The sequence below is a fragment of the Caretta caretta genome, chromosome 11, assembly GCF_965140235.1.
Source record: "Caretta caretta isolate rCarCar2 chromosome 11, rCarCar1.hap1, whole genome shotgun sequence".
Lineage (NCBI taxonomy): Eukaryota > Metazoa > Chordata > Testudines > Cheloniidae > Caretta > Caretta caretta.
The window spans coordinates 80685076-80704638 of NC_134216.1; the positions used below are offsets into that span (position 1 = coordinate 80685076).

General features: G+C 44.6%; 1 protein-coding gene across 7 annotated transcripts in view; it reads left to right on the top strand.

The window, feature by feature from the left end:
* The window catches only part of LOC125644668 (butyrophilin subfamily 2 member A2), a 63660-nt gene that overhangs the window by 8077 nt on the left and 36020 nt on the right, over positions 1-19563 (top strand). For 2 of the 7 annotated variants that reach the window (XM_048868954.2, XM_048868964.2), the window contains exons 2-3: positions 15786-16133; positions 17291-17572. In XM_048868954.2, coding sequence (XP_048724911.1) covers positions 15786-16133; positions 17291-17572 — 630 coding nt within the window. Of the gene's footprint in view, positions 1-321; positions 6111-7550; positions 8003-10983; positions 11095-15785; positions 16134-17290; positions 17573-19563 lie in introns of those variants that run through there. The other 5 variants (XM_075118205.1, XM_075118207.1, XM_048868957.2 and 2 more) reach the window with 5 other exon arrangements.

Here is a 19563-nt window from a genome sequence, read left to right on the forward strand (position 1 = left end):
CTAAGCGCATTAGGTTGGTGGAATGCATCCTCAATAACGTGGCTAGTATCGACTCTCAGAGTGGTGCACCATCGGTAGCTATCCCACAGTCCCCGCTGCCCACTGGAATTCTGGGTTAAGCTCCCAATGCCTGATGGAGCAAAAACATTGTCACGGGTGGTTTTGGGTACATGTTAGTCTCCTCTTCTCCCTTCCTCCCTCCTAGAGAGCAATGGCAAACAATCGTTTCGCTCCTTTTTTCCTAGGTTCTCCGTGCAGATGCCTTAGCACAGCAAGCCTGGAGCCCACTCTGCAATGTTCACAAAAGCAGTGTGCAGCTAACACCTCGCACATTATCCTGCAGTATGTGCAGAGCCTAGCTAGGAGCTGCCACCACGAGGAAGATTGTGACGAGGACACGGACACAGATATTCCTGAAAGCACGGGATGTGACAATTGGCATATCATGGTGGCATTGGGGCATGTTGATACAGTGGAACGGCGATTCTGGGCCTAGCAAACAAGCACAGACTGGTGGGACCACATAGTGTTGCAGGTATGGGATGAAGAAAAGGAGGACTTGTGGCACCTTAGAGACTAACCAATTTATTTGAGCATAAGCTTTCGTGAGCTACAGCTCACTTCATCAAAGTGATCAAAGTGTAGCTCATGAAAGCTTATGCTCAAATAAATTGGTTAGTCTCTAAGGTGCCACAAGTCCTCCTTTTCTTTTTGCAAATACAGACTAACATGGCTGTTACTCTGAAACCTGTCAGGTATGGGATGATTCCTAATGGCTGCGAAACTTTTGCATGCATAAGGCCACTTTCATGGAACTTTGTGAGTTGCTTTCCCCCGCCCTGAAGTGCAGGAATACCAAGATGAGAGCTGACCTGACAGTTGAGAAGTGAGTGGCAATAGCTTTGTGGAAGCTTGTAACACCTGACTGCTACCGGTCAGTCGGGAACCAATTCAGAGTGGGCAAATCTACTGTGGGGGCTGCTGTATGGCACCATAGTAAAAATTGAAAAATGTTTCACAACCATTTTATTAGATTTAACTCATGTTTTAAAATCATCACACAAATTAAAGTGACTACTCAAGCCTTCTATGAAGCACTATACCTACATCCTTCTTGGCTTCTTGTAATTTTGCACAACTCTGTTAATGAACTTCTTGAGTGCAGTGAGTTCATATTTGCTGACTTCTCATGTTTCCAGTACTTCCAGTCCCTCACGATATGCTCATGATCAGGCAGAACGTGACTCCTTTCAGAACACAAAATACTATTCAGTGAGGGAAAATAACATTCAACTGTAGCTCTTGTGACTGGGAGTAGCAAGAGATGAATTCCTACTTCTTTCACCCCGGGAAACATAGCACAAAAAGTGGGTCAAACCACTAGTGATGATAAAGAAGAAGTTGAAGTCAAATCTTAATCTGTTTGTCATATGATATTCCAGTCTGTGTTCAAATTCTCTATTCTGTCCTGGGCACATGGCAGCCCCACTGCTGGTCGTGCCTCACTCCACTCAACTGTGAGCATTTTATAAGACAGGCACCTGTAAAAGCTATGTAGAGGTTGAGTAGAATCCAGAAGTCACTGTTGTAGATTCGTAAAAATCAAGTCTGTGTACTATTTCAGCTGGTTTAACAAACACTTTCTGTCCTCTTCACTTAAGAAGACTTCACTTAAGTGCCTTTGTAAGTCAACTTCTAGACTGAAGTCTTTGCTTCTGCCAATAGGTTTTCAACTGATTGAATCAAATGTAGCTTCTATTGCTGGACAGAGATCTAGTACTGTTGTAGCAGATGCCTGGATGGCATTGTTTAATGACCAAAGTGGTTGCAACAGTAGACTTACAAGAGAAAGAATAGGAGTACTTGTGGCACCTTAGAGACTAACCAATTTATTTGAGCATGAGCTTTCGTGAGCTACAGCTCACTTCATCGGATGCATACCGTGGAAACTGTAGCAGACTTTATATATACACAGAGAATATGAAACAATACCTCCTCCCACCCCACTGTCCTGCTGGTAATAGCTTATCTAAAGTGATCATCAGGTGGGCCATTTCCAGCACAAATCCAGGTTTTCTCACCCTCCACCCCCCCACACAAATTCACTCTCCTGCTGGTGATAGCCCATCCAAAGTGACAACTCTTTACACAATGTGCATGATAATCAAGTCGGGCTATTTCCTGCACAAATCCAGGTTTTCTCACATCCCCCCCACCCCCATACACACACAAACTCACTCTCCTGCTGGTAATAGCTCATCCAAACTGACCACTCTCCAAGTTTAAATCCAAGTTAAACCAGAACATCTGGGGACAGTCTCTACGTAAAAGAACAAATGGACACAAATCAGATGTCAAGAATTATAACATTCATAAACCAGTCGGAGAACACTTCAATCTCTCTGGTCACGCAATCACAGACATGAAGGTCGCTATCTTAAAACAAAAAAACTTCAAATCCAGACTCCAGCGAGAAACTTCTGAATTGGAATTCATTTGCAAATTGGATACTATTAATTTAGGCTTAAATAGAGACTGGGAGTGGCTAAGTCATTATGCAAGGTAGCCTGTTTCCTCTTGTTTTTTCCTACCCCCCCCCCCCCAGATGTTCTGGCACTTAAAGAGACTTACCATGCAATTGGGTGAAAATTCATTAGGATACCTTTCTTCTCATATATCAGTTCACAAAGGATGATATATTTGTGTCATGTGAGATTTAGACCACAAAGAAAATAAAGCTGTTCTAGAAAATTCATCCCAATTGCTCTGGGTTCAGTCCACCATCTTCTGGAATGCTCTGAAAAAATTGTGATTGATTCGTCTATTTTCTTGAAATTAATAATTGAAGCTACTTACTTGAAGAGATAGTTGAGCAGGTCATGAGGGGAAGCACACCACCTGGCATTACGTCGACTACGTTTTGTTTTAACCTGGATGCAGCATTAACACTTTTATTGTAGTTCAATTTTGAAGATTTATTCACAATATTCAATTTAGGGCAGAGTGCACTCTCCTCACTTTGATTATTTGAAAATAAAGACCTAAAATTATCTTGAAATGGATTCATTTGGGTTTTCATCCAACCTGCAGGTTTCTAGGTGGCATGGGCTGGTGAAGCTACTTGTTATTCCCAGGCTTTCACACAGGGAAAGGTTAAGCTGAAAATAAATATTTTTTCCTTAAAATTTAATTCAGAAATACCTGTGCTCCTTTCGCTATTGCACACTGAAATTATGTGTAATTACTAGGGTTTCTTATCCAATCTTATTGCATTACAGCCAGGAGTGGGGATGTAACAAAGTGGGAAGGGGAGAGAGACCCCAAGGAAAAAGAGCCTCTGGATGGTGTGATGGATTTGGTCACAGAGATCCCCTTGAAACTGTCACTTGATGCGCTGGGGTACCACTGAGAATAACCCCCCTGCCCAAATGGGTGCCCCTCAACTCTGTCTTGCTAGCTAGACACTCCAGTTTAGCTCCAGCACATTCTCAGAGAATGGGTCACACCCCTCTGCAGTTCCTTAGACACTGAGATTCACTCAGCCGTGGGGCTTTTCAGTTCACAGGGACTGTTCCAGCACCGAGTGTACTGCCTTTCTGGGAGCCTGAACCCTAGATAAATCTGCCTTACTCTGTATAAAGCTTATACAGGGTAAATTCATACGTGTCCGCCCTCTTTATCACTTAGAGATATGTACAGCTATTTGTGCACCCCACCCCGTAACAAAGACTTACACTGTGTTTATCAATAAACAAAAGTGATTTTGTTAAGTATACCAAATAGGATTTAAGTGGTTTTAAGTAATAACAGACAGAACAAAGTCACAAACCAAAATAAAACAAAACATGCAAGCCGAAGCTTAATACACTAAGGGTATGTCTACACTGCACAGTTGTCACCAAAACTTTTGTCTTTTGTGGGTACTTAAAAAGCCCCCCTATGAAAGACAGAAGTTTGGCCACCACAAGCGGCGGTGGGAACGCTCTCCTGCCAACAAAGCTTATGCTGCTCACGGGGCTGGAAGTGTTTTGTCGGTAAAAGTGCCATCAAAATACTGCAAAAGAGCATTCACACATGCTGACTTTTAGCGACAAGGCTGTATCGACACAGTGTAATGGATGTGGGCAAACTGGAGAGAGTCCAGCAGAGGGCAATGAAAATGATTAGGGGGCTGGGGCACATGACTTACGAGAAGAAGCTGAGGGAACTGTAAAGTAAACAAGTAAAGCTCCTCCCTTCCCTAGCTGGTCCATGTCAGTTTAATAGCATAAACGTCACTGACCTGGGCAGTGGCTGAAAGTCCATGTGTGGCTGCTCATGGGCCTGGTGGAAGGGGCTGGGGTCTCAGCCTGGTCCCTAGTGGGGCAGGTGTCCCTGTCACACACAAACATAACCAGTGAAGTCTGCCCTGCACCCTTTGTCATTAGCCTCAGGAGGGAAGCCAAGGACTCGATGGAGCTCCTCTCTCTCTGAGGTCAGGGCTGAGCCCCGTGGAAGTGGGCAGCCTGGGTGAGTGGATGCTGGGGCTCCTGCCCTGTACAGGCTGTGGAATAAGCAAAGAACTCCAGTCCACAAGGCTCTCCGTTCACTTGTCCAGTCTGGCTGAGGAAGGTAATCTGGAGACCCATTGTGGGGGCCTGGAAGAGGCCACCTGGGATGAGCAGCAGAAATTCAATTGTGCTGGGGAAGCTGTGATCACTAAAGATGCTGCTGGGGATGTGGCTAGTTCCTGGGTACAACGATGCAGCAATTTGGCAACACGGTTAATAGAGATATTGTGGCATCTGAGCTGAGGAAAGCAGAGATGCTGCTTTGACTTCCCCCAGCCCTGCTGTTCCCTGGATGCTGTTGGCTGAAGAATTTCTTTAAGGGGGAGGAAATCACTGCTGCTGTTTTGCAGATGAATGCCCCAGCTCCACCGGAGCAGAGCTAAGGTTAAAAAAAAAAAAGTCATACGTATTGTATCCTGTAATTTATGTGCTCTGACTGTAGGATGTTGAGTACTCAGCCGGTTGAATAGAAACATTGAGTTCGGCAGCTGAAGATGCCATCTTTGAACCTTCCTAAGTAAATGGTGGCTGTGTAGATAGATGTCAGCCCTTATGTCACTCCACAAATGTGAGTTATAGCTCTTAGTGCAAAACCTAGCTGAAATACTGCTATTTATTTATTGTGTTTACTAAGGAGGAGTTTTACTCTTACACATAACTGGAGCCCAGTCATATCCCTACCCCTCTTGCTTTCACAGGGGTCTGGCATTCAAGCCCCTGGCTTAACAAGGTCCTTTCAGCTGAGGGTGACCCCCTCATTTGGGACAGGCTAAGCACAATTCTGGTCCCCTTTACTCAAACAGTAAAGACAACAACATTTCATTCAGTACTAAAGTGATTTGTAACCCAGCACCAGCCAAAGTTGATCATTTTGAGCCACACTGCTCTATATGCTGGATATCTAGGCAGCGTAGGTGTGTTCATGTAAATACAGTTTGCTCCTGAAGTCTCTCCCCTTCCCAGCTAGCTGGCCAGGGACAGCTCATTCAGATCCTGCTCACATCCCACCCCCCTCCCCCACAGATAATTTGTCATCGCAGCAAAGCCCGCTCCAGATGTTACAAACTGCATGAATTCTCATAAGTTTGTTTGTTTACTGGTCTTATAACTCTGTCATGCCTATTGAGAGTTGGCATGGCAGGGACAGGGACAGGGGCAGAGGGGACTTTTTCTTGGGCTAGGGGTGGTGAGAGTTCCCTTGAGGGTATCCCTGCTACTGGCACAGGCCCCTGCATCTTGGCTGGTGGGAATGGCAAGCAGGTGGTCGGTGGGAGCGGCCGGGCACTGAGAAACAGTAGCTGGCAAGGCGGCCTGTCATAACCATACAGCAAAGGGTAGCCTAGATAGAATTCCTCCTTACCTGTAAGGGGTTAAGAAGCTCAAATAACCTGGTTGGCACCTGACCAAAAGGACCAATGGGGAAAGAAGATACTTTCAAATCTTGGGGGTGGGGAGGGGAGGCTTTGTTTTTGTGTGTTCTCTTGGGAAGGAGAGAAGCATCAGGTCAGAAAACTTCTTCTCCTATAAACCATCCTAAAAGTCTCTCATATTACAAAAATTGTAAGTAAAAGCCAAGCAAGGCATGTTCGATTATCTTTTGTTTTGCTTGTGAATTTTTCCTTTGCTGGAGGGAGGTTTATTCCTGTTTTTTGTAACTTTGAAACTAAGCCTAGAGGAAGTTCTGCTGTGTTTTTGAATCTTTTGTTACCCTGTAAAGTTATTTTCTATCCTGATTTTACAGAGGTGATTTTTACCTTTTTTTTTAAAAACAAAATCCTTCTTTTAAGAACCTGACTGATTTCTCTATTGTCCTAAGACCCAGGGGGTTGGGTCTGTGATCACTTTGTAACCAATTGGTTAGGATATTATTCTCAAGCCTCCCCAGGAAAGGGGGTGTAAGGGCTTGGGGTAATATTTTGGGAATAGGAACTCCAAGTGGTCCTTTCCCTGATTCTTTGTTAAATCGCTTGGTGGTGGCAGCGTACCCTCCAAGGGCAAAGAATTTGTGCCTTGGGGAAGTTTTAACCTAAGCTGGTAAAAATAAGCTTAGGGGGTCTTTCATGCGGGCCCCCACATCTGTACCCTAGAGTTCAGAGTGGGGAGGGAACCCTGACACGGTCAGTCAGAGCAAGTGCTCTGACTTTCTTCCCTGGGTGGGAGGTGAACTCACACAGATGCACCTCTGAACCTTGGATCCTACTGATGAAGGACAACCACTGTGGAGTGGGGTGTGGAGTGGAGTGGGGTGTGGTGAGGGAGCGGGGGGGGCACAGTAAAGGAACTTTTGGTTGTAGAACATGAGGCAAAAGACACTGCCCCATTCAGTGGGAGTGGGCGTCCTGCTCACAGGTTTATGTTTATGATGAATCCTGCTTGCAGCATTTTCCCTAATTAATGTTGGGTGACTTCCCTCCTTTCATTAAAAGTTTCTTTATTACATTCAGACTCTGTGTTTGCGAGTGGGGAAGTATTGCCTCTAAGAGGCACCCAGGAGTGGTGTGCAATTTTTCCAGGTTATTGGGTGTGGGCTTGAGACGGTTTTGTGTTGTACTGTTGAAAAGGAACCTCTAGATATTGAACCTGGCCCTGGTTGCTGCCAAATCCACCTGGCAGAAGGGTTACACATACTTATAGCTTCCTTTCACAGGAAACAAGCTGACAGTGTCAGCACCAGGTGGGCTTTTTCTTTGACTGGTGGAGAGAGAGAAGCCCATTTTGAGTCTTTGATCTCTGATCATCGCACACAATTACCACTTGCCTTCAAATGTGCATGAATTAGCACTTTCCTGCTGAAGTGCTTCATTTGCATTGCATGATTATTTCTTTCTCATTTGATGGGTTATTTAGTTACAGGGGTATATACAATGTAAATGTTTTCTATTACAGTCTATCAGGATACAGATAAGTGAAAACAATGCACGTAACATCCCACAGTTTTCATGAAGTTTAAACACCAAATAAATTTACAACCACTTTGATCTATACTAATGCACAAGTGAACTGGCCTGGGGCTTTGGCATGAGTTGGCAGCTGGTCTTCCAGCATCACAGAAGCCAAGCCAAGAACAGGGACTGAGACCCCAAGTGGATTGTCACAATTGTGTGTGTTTCTTTAAAAAGAGCTGGGTTGGTTTTTTTTAAAATACCACAAAACCATGTGACTTTTTTGAATTCCTCCTGTCCTCTTCCACTTTCACATTCACCCTCTCACTGCAGCAGAGAGGGGCGTATGAAATGCTGATTAAAAATCATTCAAAATTAAAGTCTGTAAGATCTGAGGAACATCAAGGAGCTGGTGGGAAACTTTAATGCCCTGAAACAAAACTGGAAATAGGTAATGGAAAAAAAGCAAAAAACAAACAAAAAAGCCCTTCTGGCTTGACTCTGAGGAAGGAGAAGCTGGGAAGTCCCCACAGACTGACTCTGCTGAGCAGTTTCTGCCAGTTTAAACAGGTAGGTGAAACACAAACACACCTCCTCTTAGCTGTATTTACATTTGTTTATTGCTGTCATTCAGGCCGCAGCATGGTCCAGCTCTAAGGACAGGCACAAGGGGCCAGGAATATCTGACAATTAGCTTCAGCTCTGCCACTGTAGCGAATGGTGGTCCTGTCTCTTTACAATTCAGGTGTGATCCGGGGATTGTCACCAGGGCGAAGCAGCATCCTTCCTATGTGAGAAAACTACCTGTGATGTAAAGGGTCAGCACAGAGCCCTGAGCAACATCACTTCAGCACCCCATGGGGTGCATGGCGAAAGGAAAGAGGGATCTCTTCACCACAGGGTGCGCCTTGGTCCCAATTAGGCTGGCGAACTGGCTGTGAGAGTCAGGCCGTGCTGGATTCCTAGGACCCAGCCCCATGATGGGGGAGGATTCCCCCTCCCCAAAGTCCTGCTCTTTAGCTGCATGGTCTGATGGGTGGAGAGTCACATGGTGAAATAAATTTCTTTATAATAATAAATATTAAAAAAAAAAAATCTTGGAGAAATAACTCTCCTCCCTGCCCCCACTCCTGGGCCTGACCTTGCCTGCATTGATGTCAATGGGGGTTTCACCACGGTCTTGAGTGAGTGAAGGGTCAAGTTCTTTGTGTCTCAGTTTCTGTGCCTGCCAAAAGTGGGTTATTAACATTCGCTCACCTGCTGCAACAGGGAATGGTAGCGATTGATTTTTTCAGCCCTGTGAAGATGTAAATTGCGAAGCAAATAGGAAGATGTGGATTTAGCACAGCCTTGCCTATTGGGGAGAAGGTCCTGAAAGGTGCTAATGTCCCTAGAGGAGACACTCCCACCAGGGCCGGCGCTAGGTTTTTTGCCGCCCCAAGCAAAAAAAGCGCAACTGCCCAAGCAGAAAAAGAAATAAATAAAAAGGGGGGTGGCTGGAACACCGCCCCTGGAATTGCGCCGCCCCCCACACGTGCCTGCTTTGCCGGTGCCGAGAGCCGGTCCTGACTTGCAAATATTTTTATACATTCCAAACACTGGCTCATGAATTGTCAGTCTTGTATGTTTAACAAACTACAAAATAGACAAGTGATGTCAGGAAAAACATGGCCAGTTCTCCAATATCTGGAAGCAAGGGAAGATAAGGGAACTGGTAAAAGGGGAGACTACAGCAGGTGACACTGAAAGGTGAACTGTCAGGCTAGAGGGAGGTTCCTCATGGAGTTCCTCAGGGATCAGTATTGGGACCAAACTTTTTTAACATTTTCATTAATGACCTTGGCACAAAAAGTGGGAATGTGCTAATAAAATTTGCCAATGATACAAAGAAGTTGGGAGGCATTGCCAATATGGAAGAGGACCAGAATATAATTAAGATGATCTGGATGACCTTGTAAACTGAAATAATAGAAATGGAATGATATTTAATAGTGCAAAGTGAAAGGTCATGCATTTAGGGACTAACAACAAGAATTTTTTCCTATAAGCTATATAGCAGTTGGAAGTGACAGTGGAGGAGAAAGACCTGGGTGTATTGGTTGATCACAGGATGACTATGAACCGTCAATGTGATATGGCTGTGAAAAAAGCTAATGCAGTCTTGGGATACATCAGGAGAGGTATTTCCAGTAGGGATAAGGAGGTTTTAGTACCGTTATACAAGGCACGGGTGAGACCTCACCTGGAATACTGTGTGCAGTTCTGGTCTCCCATGTTTAAGAAGGACGAATTCAAACTGGAACCGGTACAGAGAAGGGCTACTAGGATGATCCGAGGAATGGAAAACCTGCCTTATGAGAGGAGACTCAAAGAGCTTGGCTTGTTGAGCCTAACTAACTAAAAGAAGGCTGAAGGAACATATGATTACTCTCTATAACTACAGCAGAGGGATAAATACCAGGGAGGGAGAGGAGTCATTTAAGTTAAGCGCCAGTATGGACACAAGAACAAATGGATATAAATTGACCATCAGCAAGTTTAGGTTTATAATAAGAGGAACATTTCTAACCATCAGAGGAGTGAATTTGGAACAGCCTTCCAAGGGGAGTAGTGAGGGCAAAAAACCTAATGGACGCCAAGACTGAGCTTGCTAAGTTTATGGAGAGGATGGTATGATGAGACTGCCCACAATGGCATGTAGCTGATTTGCGACTGGCTGGTGATGGGAGACTCGATGGGAAGTGCTCAGAGTTACCTTGTGTTGATTTCACTGAATTGTTTGGTAAAAAGAAAAACAAAATTAAAAAATCAGAAAAAATTAAAAGTTTCATTTCAGGATTTTTGAAATTCAGTGCTTTGATTTTTTATTTGAAATGACTTTTCATTTAGAATTTTACTTCAATTTTATTTTATTTTTTAAATTAAAAGGCTTTAAAATAACAAAGGAAATTAAATGTTTCGTTTCAAGTATACTTAATCCTGTCTCAGCCTGGAAAGATGGACTCATGGCTTTCTGGGGGCCCATCGAGTCCTACATTTCTATGATTCTATTATATGATTCTGGATCAAATGAAATGTGAAATGTTATACCTATTTACTTCTTGATTTGCTGAAATTTGTAAAAAAAGAAAAAAAAAGATTTTTGGGTCAAGCTGAATATTTTAACTTTAAAAAAATAAAATAAATATTCCTATTATTATTATTGGGACTGCCACCAAACTCCGTTATTTACACAGCTTTAAAGAAGAGGCGAGGCAATACGATTTCAACTTTTTTGTAAAATCTTACAGTTATGATCAAAACAGTTACTTACCTTTGTACTCTTTCAGAGGCCATGTCCTTTTAGAGTTGGTCAATACACTTTTTGCTGAGATTTAATTGAAAAAAATGATGATCTCTTATAAGCTGGTCAAACAATAGCAAAAGATCATGAAAAAATACAGAATTTTTGCAAAAAGTATTCATTTATTCTTCATACTCCAGCCTCCAGTTTTTCTCTTGTCACAATCTCTGCATTATGCTCATTTTTCTCTCTTGCTGTCCTGATATAGTTATAAGGAAAATGAAGGTTTCCTCCTTCCCTCATGGCCCTGTAATGAGCTCCTCTCTGCCTGGTTACATCATGTTCTTCATTATTCTGTCCGGTCACAAAGTGGACTCAGGTAAGAAATTCCCATGGCTTCAGTGTGCTTTCTGCTCTCGTGGTAGATCAATAGATCATTAGATTAGATATAATCTCTTTAGCATATGGATATGTGTCAATTCCAACCTTTAGGAACATGTACAATGACATTTATACATAACCAAACACAAACTATAACCGCAAACTGCTCTAATATCTGGAAAAGAAATCTTCCCACTCCATCTAAATGCAGTCATTCTTGATTCAATTTGTCCTTTCCCAAAATCAAGGGGAATAGTTAGGTCTGGGTTGGCAGCCTGGACTAAAGATCAACGGATCGGGAGTCAGCCAGACCAAGGAGCAAAGAAATCTGAAGCATCAAGGACCTTTCACTGAAAGTTCCCTGGCACTCCATTTAAACCAGAGAGCGGTTACCTCAAGCAGCCCAGCTGATATGATCTGCCATGGTATGCCGTAGCGAGGCAACACAATCTCTTATGTAGTCAAGCCCTGGATTCCACAGGACTTAGATCAAAACCACCTTGAATTGCACTGGATGCCTGAGCAGATCACAGAGCTGAGAGGTGAAAGTTTCCTGGTGAGATGAACGAGTGCTCTGCCCATTCTGCACCGGTCTTAGACATCTAAGGTGGACAGACCGAACCACGGCCTGGTGCAGCTGGAGCGGTGGGTCAGGGAAAAAATAAGTAAACATCAAGGAAATACCTCATTGTTTCAGGTTTCAGAGTAACAGCCGTGTTAGTCTGTATTCGCAAAAAGAAAAGGAGGACTTGTGGCACCTTAGAGACTAACCAATTTATTTGAGCATGAGCTTTCGTGAGCTACAGCTCACTTCATCGGATGCATACCGTGGAAACTGCAGCAGACTTTATATACACACAGAGAATATGAAACAATACCTCCTCCCGCCCCACTGTCCTGCTGGTAATAGCTTATCTAAAGTGATCATCAGGTTGGGCCATTTCCAGCACAAATCCAGGTTTTCTCTCCCTCCACCCCCCCCACACAAAGTCACTCTCCTGCTGCTGATAGCCCATCCAAAGTGACAACTCTTTACACAATGTGCATGATAATCAAGTTGGGCCATTTCCTGCACAAATCCAGGTGGCCCAACTTGATTATCATGCACATTGTGTAAAGAGTTGTCACTTTGGATGGGCTATCACCAGCAGGAGAGTGAATTTGTGTGTGGGGGGATGGAGGGTGAGAAAACCTGGATTTGTGCTGGAAATGGCCCAACCTGATGATCACTTTAGATAAGCTATTACCAGCAGGACAGTGGGGCGGGAGGAGGTATTGTTTCATATTCTCTGTGTGTATATAAAGTCTGCTGCAGTTTCCACGGTATGCATCCGATGAAGTGAGCTGTAGCTCACGAAAGCTCATGCTCAAATAAATTGGTTAGTCTCTAAGGTGCCACAAGTCCTCCTTTTCTTTTTGCTCATTGTTTCAGTTTCCTCCCTCTGTCTCTCTGGTGTCCTAGCACCCTCTAGCAACCTTTGCCTCTTTCTCTAATATTGTGCTGCCAAAAGGGAGCCGCATTCATTTTGTGCATGTCTGGAGGGTAGGTGTCTTTATGCTTTGGGGGGGGGGTCCCACTTTCTGGGGGCTGTCCCTTTCCCCTGGGATGCCGTAGCAAACAGGGTGATTATCTGGATATACATATCCCCTAATCTATAGCCCTGAGTGTTACCAATAGGCTTATCTCCAAGGCATTCGCTCTGAATCGAGGCGTGTGTTAAGCATCCACCTCTTCTATTCAATATGGCCTTGGAACCATTAGCTAAAGGCACTGGTGCCTGTCTACATGCCTCTGGCATTGAGGTTTCTCAGCAAGCGTGTTAAACAATGTTACACGAATAGTTACTCCTTCCCCACCCCACAAATCCTGACAGCTCTGTTCCTGATTTACCAAATTTCTGTACAAAAGATATGAGTTTGTCAAGCTTTTAAAGCAGGCTGGAATAATGCCGACATTTTCTCTATTCCTAAGGGGGATGCCTGAAATACGACATTGACTGATGGGATTTTGGGCAGGGGCAAGAAGGAAGGAAAGACAGGTTCAGCATGTAGGGATACCACGACTGCCAGCATTATGGTGAAACGGAGCATGTTACCCCACATGAATGAGCAGCTGAAAGTGCGCAGACGCTGTGGTATCAGGGCCCGAAAACATCCGCAGATGGATACGCCTGGGGAAAAGTGGAGAGCTCTGTCATGGGGTTGCAATGTTACTGTTCTGTTAAAAGGAGGGGGTTTGGTTTGTTTGGGGGTGTAATATATATTTAGGGTGCAAAGTCTACCACTCAAAAGTTAGGAAATGCCAGATTTATGATTGCAGGTGCAACATTAATTCAGTTTCCTTGTATATACAAAGTCACGTGTTAATTTCCCATCAGTCTCCTTCCTCATGTATTCAGGGCACAGGATGGATGGTGCTCAGGGAATGCGGGAGCTATGCCTCATTGCGCTGAATGAGGAATGAATGACCTTGTGGGCTTTTCTAGGGCATTCATCACTGAAGTATCTTGAGTGCCTCACAAACATGAATGTTTGATCTTCTCATTTCTGGTGTGAGATAGCAGAGTAGAGGACACTGCCCATTATCTGAATTCCCTTTATCTGAAAATCCACAGTGTGTCCCCACACCCCGTAAACACTGGGGGGTTCAGATAACAAGGAGAGCCATTTACAGCAGGGAGTCTCATTCGTGCCACATGAGTGCAACAGTGTATCCTCTCACATTGTGGTTCCGTGGCTGCAACACTGCGTCCAGATCAAAGCGCCGTCCGGGCAACTCCTTGTATCTGCAGTGGCATCTCTAGTCAGGTCTCCTCTCTCATCAGCGAGCCCAACAGCACAGTTCAAAACAGCATTTCCCTTTATCCGAACACCTGGTTATTCAAAAGCTTCAGGCGGCCCTCGGGCCATTTGAATAAACAGGGGTGTTCGGTGTTATTATTTATTACTAGTTTAGTGGTGGGAAACTGAGGCACGGCGTGATTAAGGACAAAATTTGCAAAGGTCACCATTAAATGTAGGCCCCAATGTGAGACATCTGAGGTGTCATTTATTTCAGGGTAGGTCACATTTTTATATGTTCGGAGCACTCTTTGGACAGCTAATTAATCTCTGTAACACTCAAGAGAAGTAGTTGGGTAAGTATTGTTCAGATGGGGAACTGAAAAGTAAAGTGCAACACCCCACAGTGACTCAGGATCTTGTCGCAACCCAAAGTAAAAAAAAAATACCGGGCTGGCCAATTGTCGACTGACCACAGGAAAGAACAAAAAGCCTCCCGCTTACGGCAGGTTCTTGTCACGTACACCAAAGGGTGCCGTGCACAAACCCACTGACGTAAAGGGCGCCAACCCGTAACCCGGAAGGCGGAAAAGCTAAACGACCTATAGCAAAGCGACACGACCCCAACAAAGCTCCATAAAATACAGCAGCCAACAAGCACGGGGGGCGGGGGTTCCCGTGTGTCCGCCAAGGAGACTGATCATCCCTCAGCTGAGAGAATCCTCCTGTTAGCACCGGCCCGTGTCGTGTCATGTTTATTGTAGCTCGCCTTATGCCTACCATGCAATTGGTGTCTGTCCTGCTGGTCAGTTGGCTCGGCTGTGTATGTATGTAATTTTCCTATCATTTAAAAGTACATCCATTACTTCTAGGTCTGTACCCCCCCCCTTTCCTTGTCGCCTAAGAAGCTGTATCATTTGAATCGTTCGCGGACGTTTGCTCTGTTCCTCAGTCACCGCGTAACTTTGTTATCCAATAAACATTGCCACTGTGTATTTAAACTAATTCACTTGTCAGTGGGCTTGTGTTTTACCCAGTAATATACCTCCCGAGCCTGTTCGCGTCACGGTCGGATCTGAGACAGGATAGAAACTCAGCATCTTTTAATGCCTCAAACTCTTTACTACTGTAATGACAGCGTAGATACTTTCCACTGACCTCCCTTGCAGCTGTGAGTGCTCAGCGCTTCTGAGGTTTCACACCCAGAAAATGAAGAGCAAAGAGTGTTAAAAGCAGCCACCACAGAGCAGTCACTGCCAGCTCCCCCTACTATTGCATGCACAAAATTACACGACAGGAAGGTTAAGGTTGTAAAGTCAAGCACTCAAAGGTTAGGAAATGCTGGAATTCAGACCCCTTGATGCAGTCATGTCCAACACCACACAGTGGAGCCTGGGATCACTTTCAGTGTAGACGGAAGGGCCTTAATGTCAGAGCACAGTCCGTGCAGTGAAAAGAAAGTGAGGTTGGAGCACGCTCAAGAAGACGGAACTTTTGGAGATCGTAACAGTCAACCTCCCCCCTGATAGGGACCCAAATGAGAAATAAAAAATCTTCTCGATGGCACATGCACAAATGGTGGTTTTCAGAGCATTATAACTTGGCCAAATATGGGTGGATTTTCATAGGGACAACAAGAGTCACCTCCCTGATTCCCAGAGCTGTCTGCCTGCCAGATTTCATGTCCCTGCTCCAAATATGGGGTCCTGGATTGTCCAGGGTTGCAATACTTGTAAGAATTTATTTTAATGTTAGCAAAACAATGTATTATTTCCTCATCATAGCTGGGGTGAGTAGTGTTAGACCAGCCGTAATGAAATATAACACAGCGCTTGTAATGATTACATTTTCATCAAAAGTTCATTGTTTTCATATTTGTTTTCTTTGTCTCTTTGCTACATTTCACAGCTCAATTTAAAGTGATTGGACCTGACCACCCTGTCATGGCCACTGCAGGTGAGGACATTGTGTTACCCTGTCACCTCAGCCCCAGGGTAAGTGCTGAGAGCATGGAGGTGAGGTGGTACCGGTCCCAGTTCTACGCACTCGTGCACCTTTATCGCGACGGGGACACTCAGAACGAAAGGCAGATGCCGGAATATCAGGGAAGGACGGAATTTCTGAGAGGCGACATTGCGAATGGAAGCGTTGCCTTGCGAATACGCCACGTCAGACCCTCTGACGAAGGACAGTACAGGTGCTTTTTTCGATCAAGTGTTTTTCATGAAGAATCCCTGTTGGAACTGAAAGTAGCAGGTCAGTACCTTGGGCTGGTGTTTCCTTGTGACACAACATTTCCCACCCTCACTTGTGTATTATCACGACACTGTCGTGTAGGCTTCCAGCAGCCCTGAAAAATTGTCTGACATCTTCACCACGTGTCTCTCTGCATTTCAGGTTGTCCCCACCCCCTCCTCACCCCAGACCTCTTTACAGCTAACAGGCTACAACTTCCCAGGTGGCCACGGGTCAAAACATGAGAAACCTGTCGTTGGTCTCAGTATTTTTTTGCACTGGGCAGTGTGTGTGTGGGTGTGTGTGTGGGTGTGTGTGGATCTGTGGGGGGGGGTGGGGGTGTGTGGGGGGATGGGGGGGGGTGTGTGGGTGTGGGGGGTGTGTGTGTGGGTGGGTGTGTGTGACAATAGTCAGCAGATGCCTAAACTCTTTTTGATCGTCAAGTTGAGTTATTGTCCACAGAAAATCTTCCCAGCACAATGAATTGAACCCCTCCCACTTCCTGCCACCCAGCCTCATTCAACACATCCCATAAAAAAACCATATTGAGAGACGAGATGGGCTTTGCAACACGCTCCAAAATTTATCAAATTCAGGGTCTGCAAGGCCAAGGAAATGGGGGGAGTTAGAGCTGGCTAAGAAATGAGATTTTGCTCCCAGAAACATTTCTACACAAATTTTAATTGAAATTATCCCTTCAGAGTTTTCCACTTTTCACTGACCTCCCACACCCTCCCCAGAAAAAGTTTCAAACCAAATACTTCAACTAGCTCTTAAGTTAGTTCCTTACTTTAGAGTCCTTCTCAGAGAACATCCTTCCTCAACCACCCAGGCAAAAACATCAGAACTGAAGTGCAAGAGATCTGAAGTGTGATAAGAAGCACGAGCAGAGAGGTGGCCCCTGAATTACACAGAACTCAAACTTCATGGGGCTTATGATCAAACTGAAGGTGATCAGGGAATGAGGGGCATCTCACTGGAAGATATGTTTGAAAAGAAAATTAAGAATGTGGTTAAGTTTTTTGCTGGGCCATGGTTTCCTGGATGATGAGTCCTAGGAATTCAGAGGAGAAACCCATTCATTCCTTTTATTAGAGATTTAAGTATTTATATTTTATACTGAATATTCATATAAGTTAGCATTGAGAACTAAAGCAGTTTATCCCACTTTCCTTCAGGTCTGGGCTCTGCTCCTCTCATCTCTGTTGAGGGTTATCAGGATGGAGGGATTCAAATGGTGTGTCGATCAGCTGGGTGGTACCCAGAGCCCGAGGTGCAGTGGAGAGATCCCAGTGGACAGGCTTTAACATCACTGTCAGAAACAAAACCCCGAGGGGCTAACGGCCTGTTTGAGACACAGAGTTCTATCATTATAACAGAGACTTCTAACCAGAGCCTGTCCTGTCATATCAGGAACGCCCTCCTCAACCAAGAAAAGGAGTCGACAGTTTATATAGCAGGTCAGTTACTATCCAAACAACACCCAGCGGTCACCAATAATTAATAAGTACATAAAATAAAAATTGGTTAAATAAATTACGACTGATAAATAATATGAACGTATTTGCACCAAAGACAGCTACTGTTAAAGGTCTCATGAGTGCTCTTCCTTTTCATCTCATGTTAATGACTTTGCAAATGTTAAATGTCAGACACTTCGTCTTCTCTTGTCCGGGGTGGATTAGTAATGTGACACTTTCTTGGGGGTACCCAAGGCTGTGAGTCACCATGTTACCGCCTGTCTCAGTGAGAGAGTGCTAAGCTGGGTGTCAGCTCCCTGGCACCACCAGCCTGTCACCCCCTAAACAATCTGCTCAGGGCTCTGCCAGCCCGGACTTTACCTTGCAGGTTAACACTAGGGGCATCCAAGGCCCCGAGCTTCTCTGAAGCATCCCTCTGTAATGTCCAGCCCGTCCACTGGACACTCCCAGTAACTACCAGGTTCGCTATTCCCAGGGGAACAGTATACACACAGCTTGATTGGTATACAACTCAGGATCAGGTCCTTTATAACAACAAAAAGAACAGGAGGACTTGTGGCACCTTAGAGACTAACCAATTTATTTGAGCATAAGCTTTCCTGAGCTACAGCTCACTTCTTCTGAGGTATAATTATAGTGAAAACAATCATAAGTTTGCCGAAGATTAAGTTTTAAGAGATACTGAGTAAAGATAATGTAAACAGACATGGTTACACATAAAACAAAAGTATAACATGCTTATTAGAGGCTAAACTTAACTTCAAGAGACTAAAATCCTTGTCTAAAGTAGTTTCTCACCTAAAACAGTCTTTTCCAGCATCACCAACCCACATGGCTAGGACCCACCATTCATGGATGTAAAAAGTGCTGTGAGGAATAACAAAATGGCTTACTTGTCTTCCTCTTAGACCCCAGAATCTATCATTTTTGTCCTCAGAGTCTGTATGACTCCCCTGGTTCCTGGGTGCAGGCTGCAAGGTTTCTTTAAATATTCCTGTTTCCCTGTATTCAGCCAAGGCTCCCATGACTTATAATGCTGAATTTACATCTTATCTCCTGTCTGGAAGAAACCTGTCTGTCTGCTCTGCCTGGGACACAGTTTCTAAATCATATTTTCAGTACATACACACACCTTCTTAAGTATCATCTGAACATACATCTCACACTGATTAGGAAGAGCAGTATGACAAAATCTTTTATTAGGTCCCTGTCAAGGCTAAAATTCCCCACTCTGGCACTTCAAGTGCAGAAGGTGGGGGCCCACATGAATGACCCCCTAAGCTTATATTTTACCAGCTTAGGTTTAAACTCCTCCAAGGCACAGAGTCCTCTGCCTTGGACAGGTATTGCTTCCACCACCAAGTGATTTACACCAAATATTCAGGGAAGGGTCACTTGGAATCCCTATTCCCCCAAATATCCCCCAAGTCCTTTCACCTCCTTTCCTGGGGAGGCTTGAGAATAAAATACCAACCAGCTGCCTTAGCAATGTGAGCACAGACAAACCCTTTGTCTAAGGACTTTGGAATCAAAGTGTTCTTTTTTTAAAAAAGGTAAATTTTATTATAAGAACAAAATAGAGAACCACATCTGAAAACTCAGGCTGTTAGGGATTAAACACCAAAAATAACTTTCTTGGGGTCCAGCTTAAAGGTTACAAGCAAACCAAACAAACGCACCGGGGGTTAGCACAGGGGAACCCACAAGCCAAAACAAACAAAAAGATCCGTGACCACAATTTCTAACATTCTCTAATCTACTGACATGTCTGGGGTTCCAATGAGGTGTGTCTCAGTCTGATGCTGAGGATTTCTCCTACCTGGCCCGAGGTTCTGACGGCATATTTTCTGCCTGGTTTCTCTCCGCCGCCCAGAGAACAAAGACCCTGCACCCAGCAGATTTCCCCAATTTGAAAGGGTTCAGCCTCCCTGTTGGTTCCCCCGCTCAGGTGCCAGCCCACTGTAAGTTTA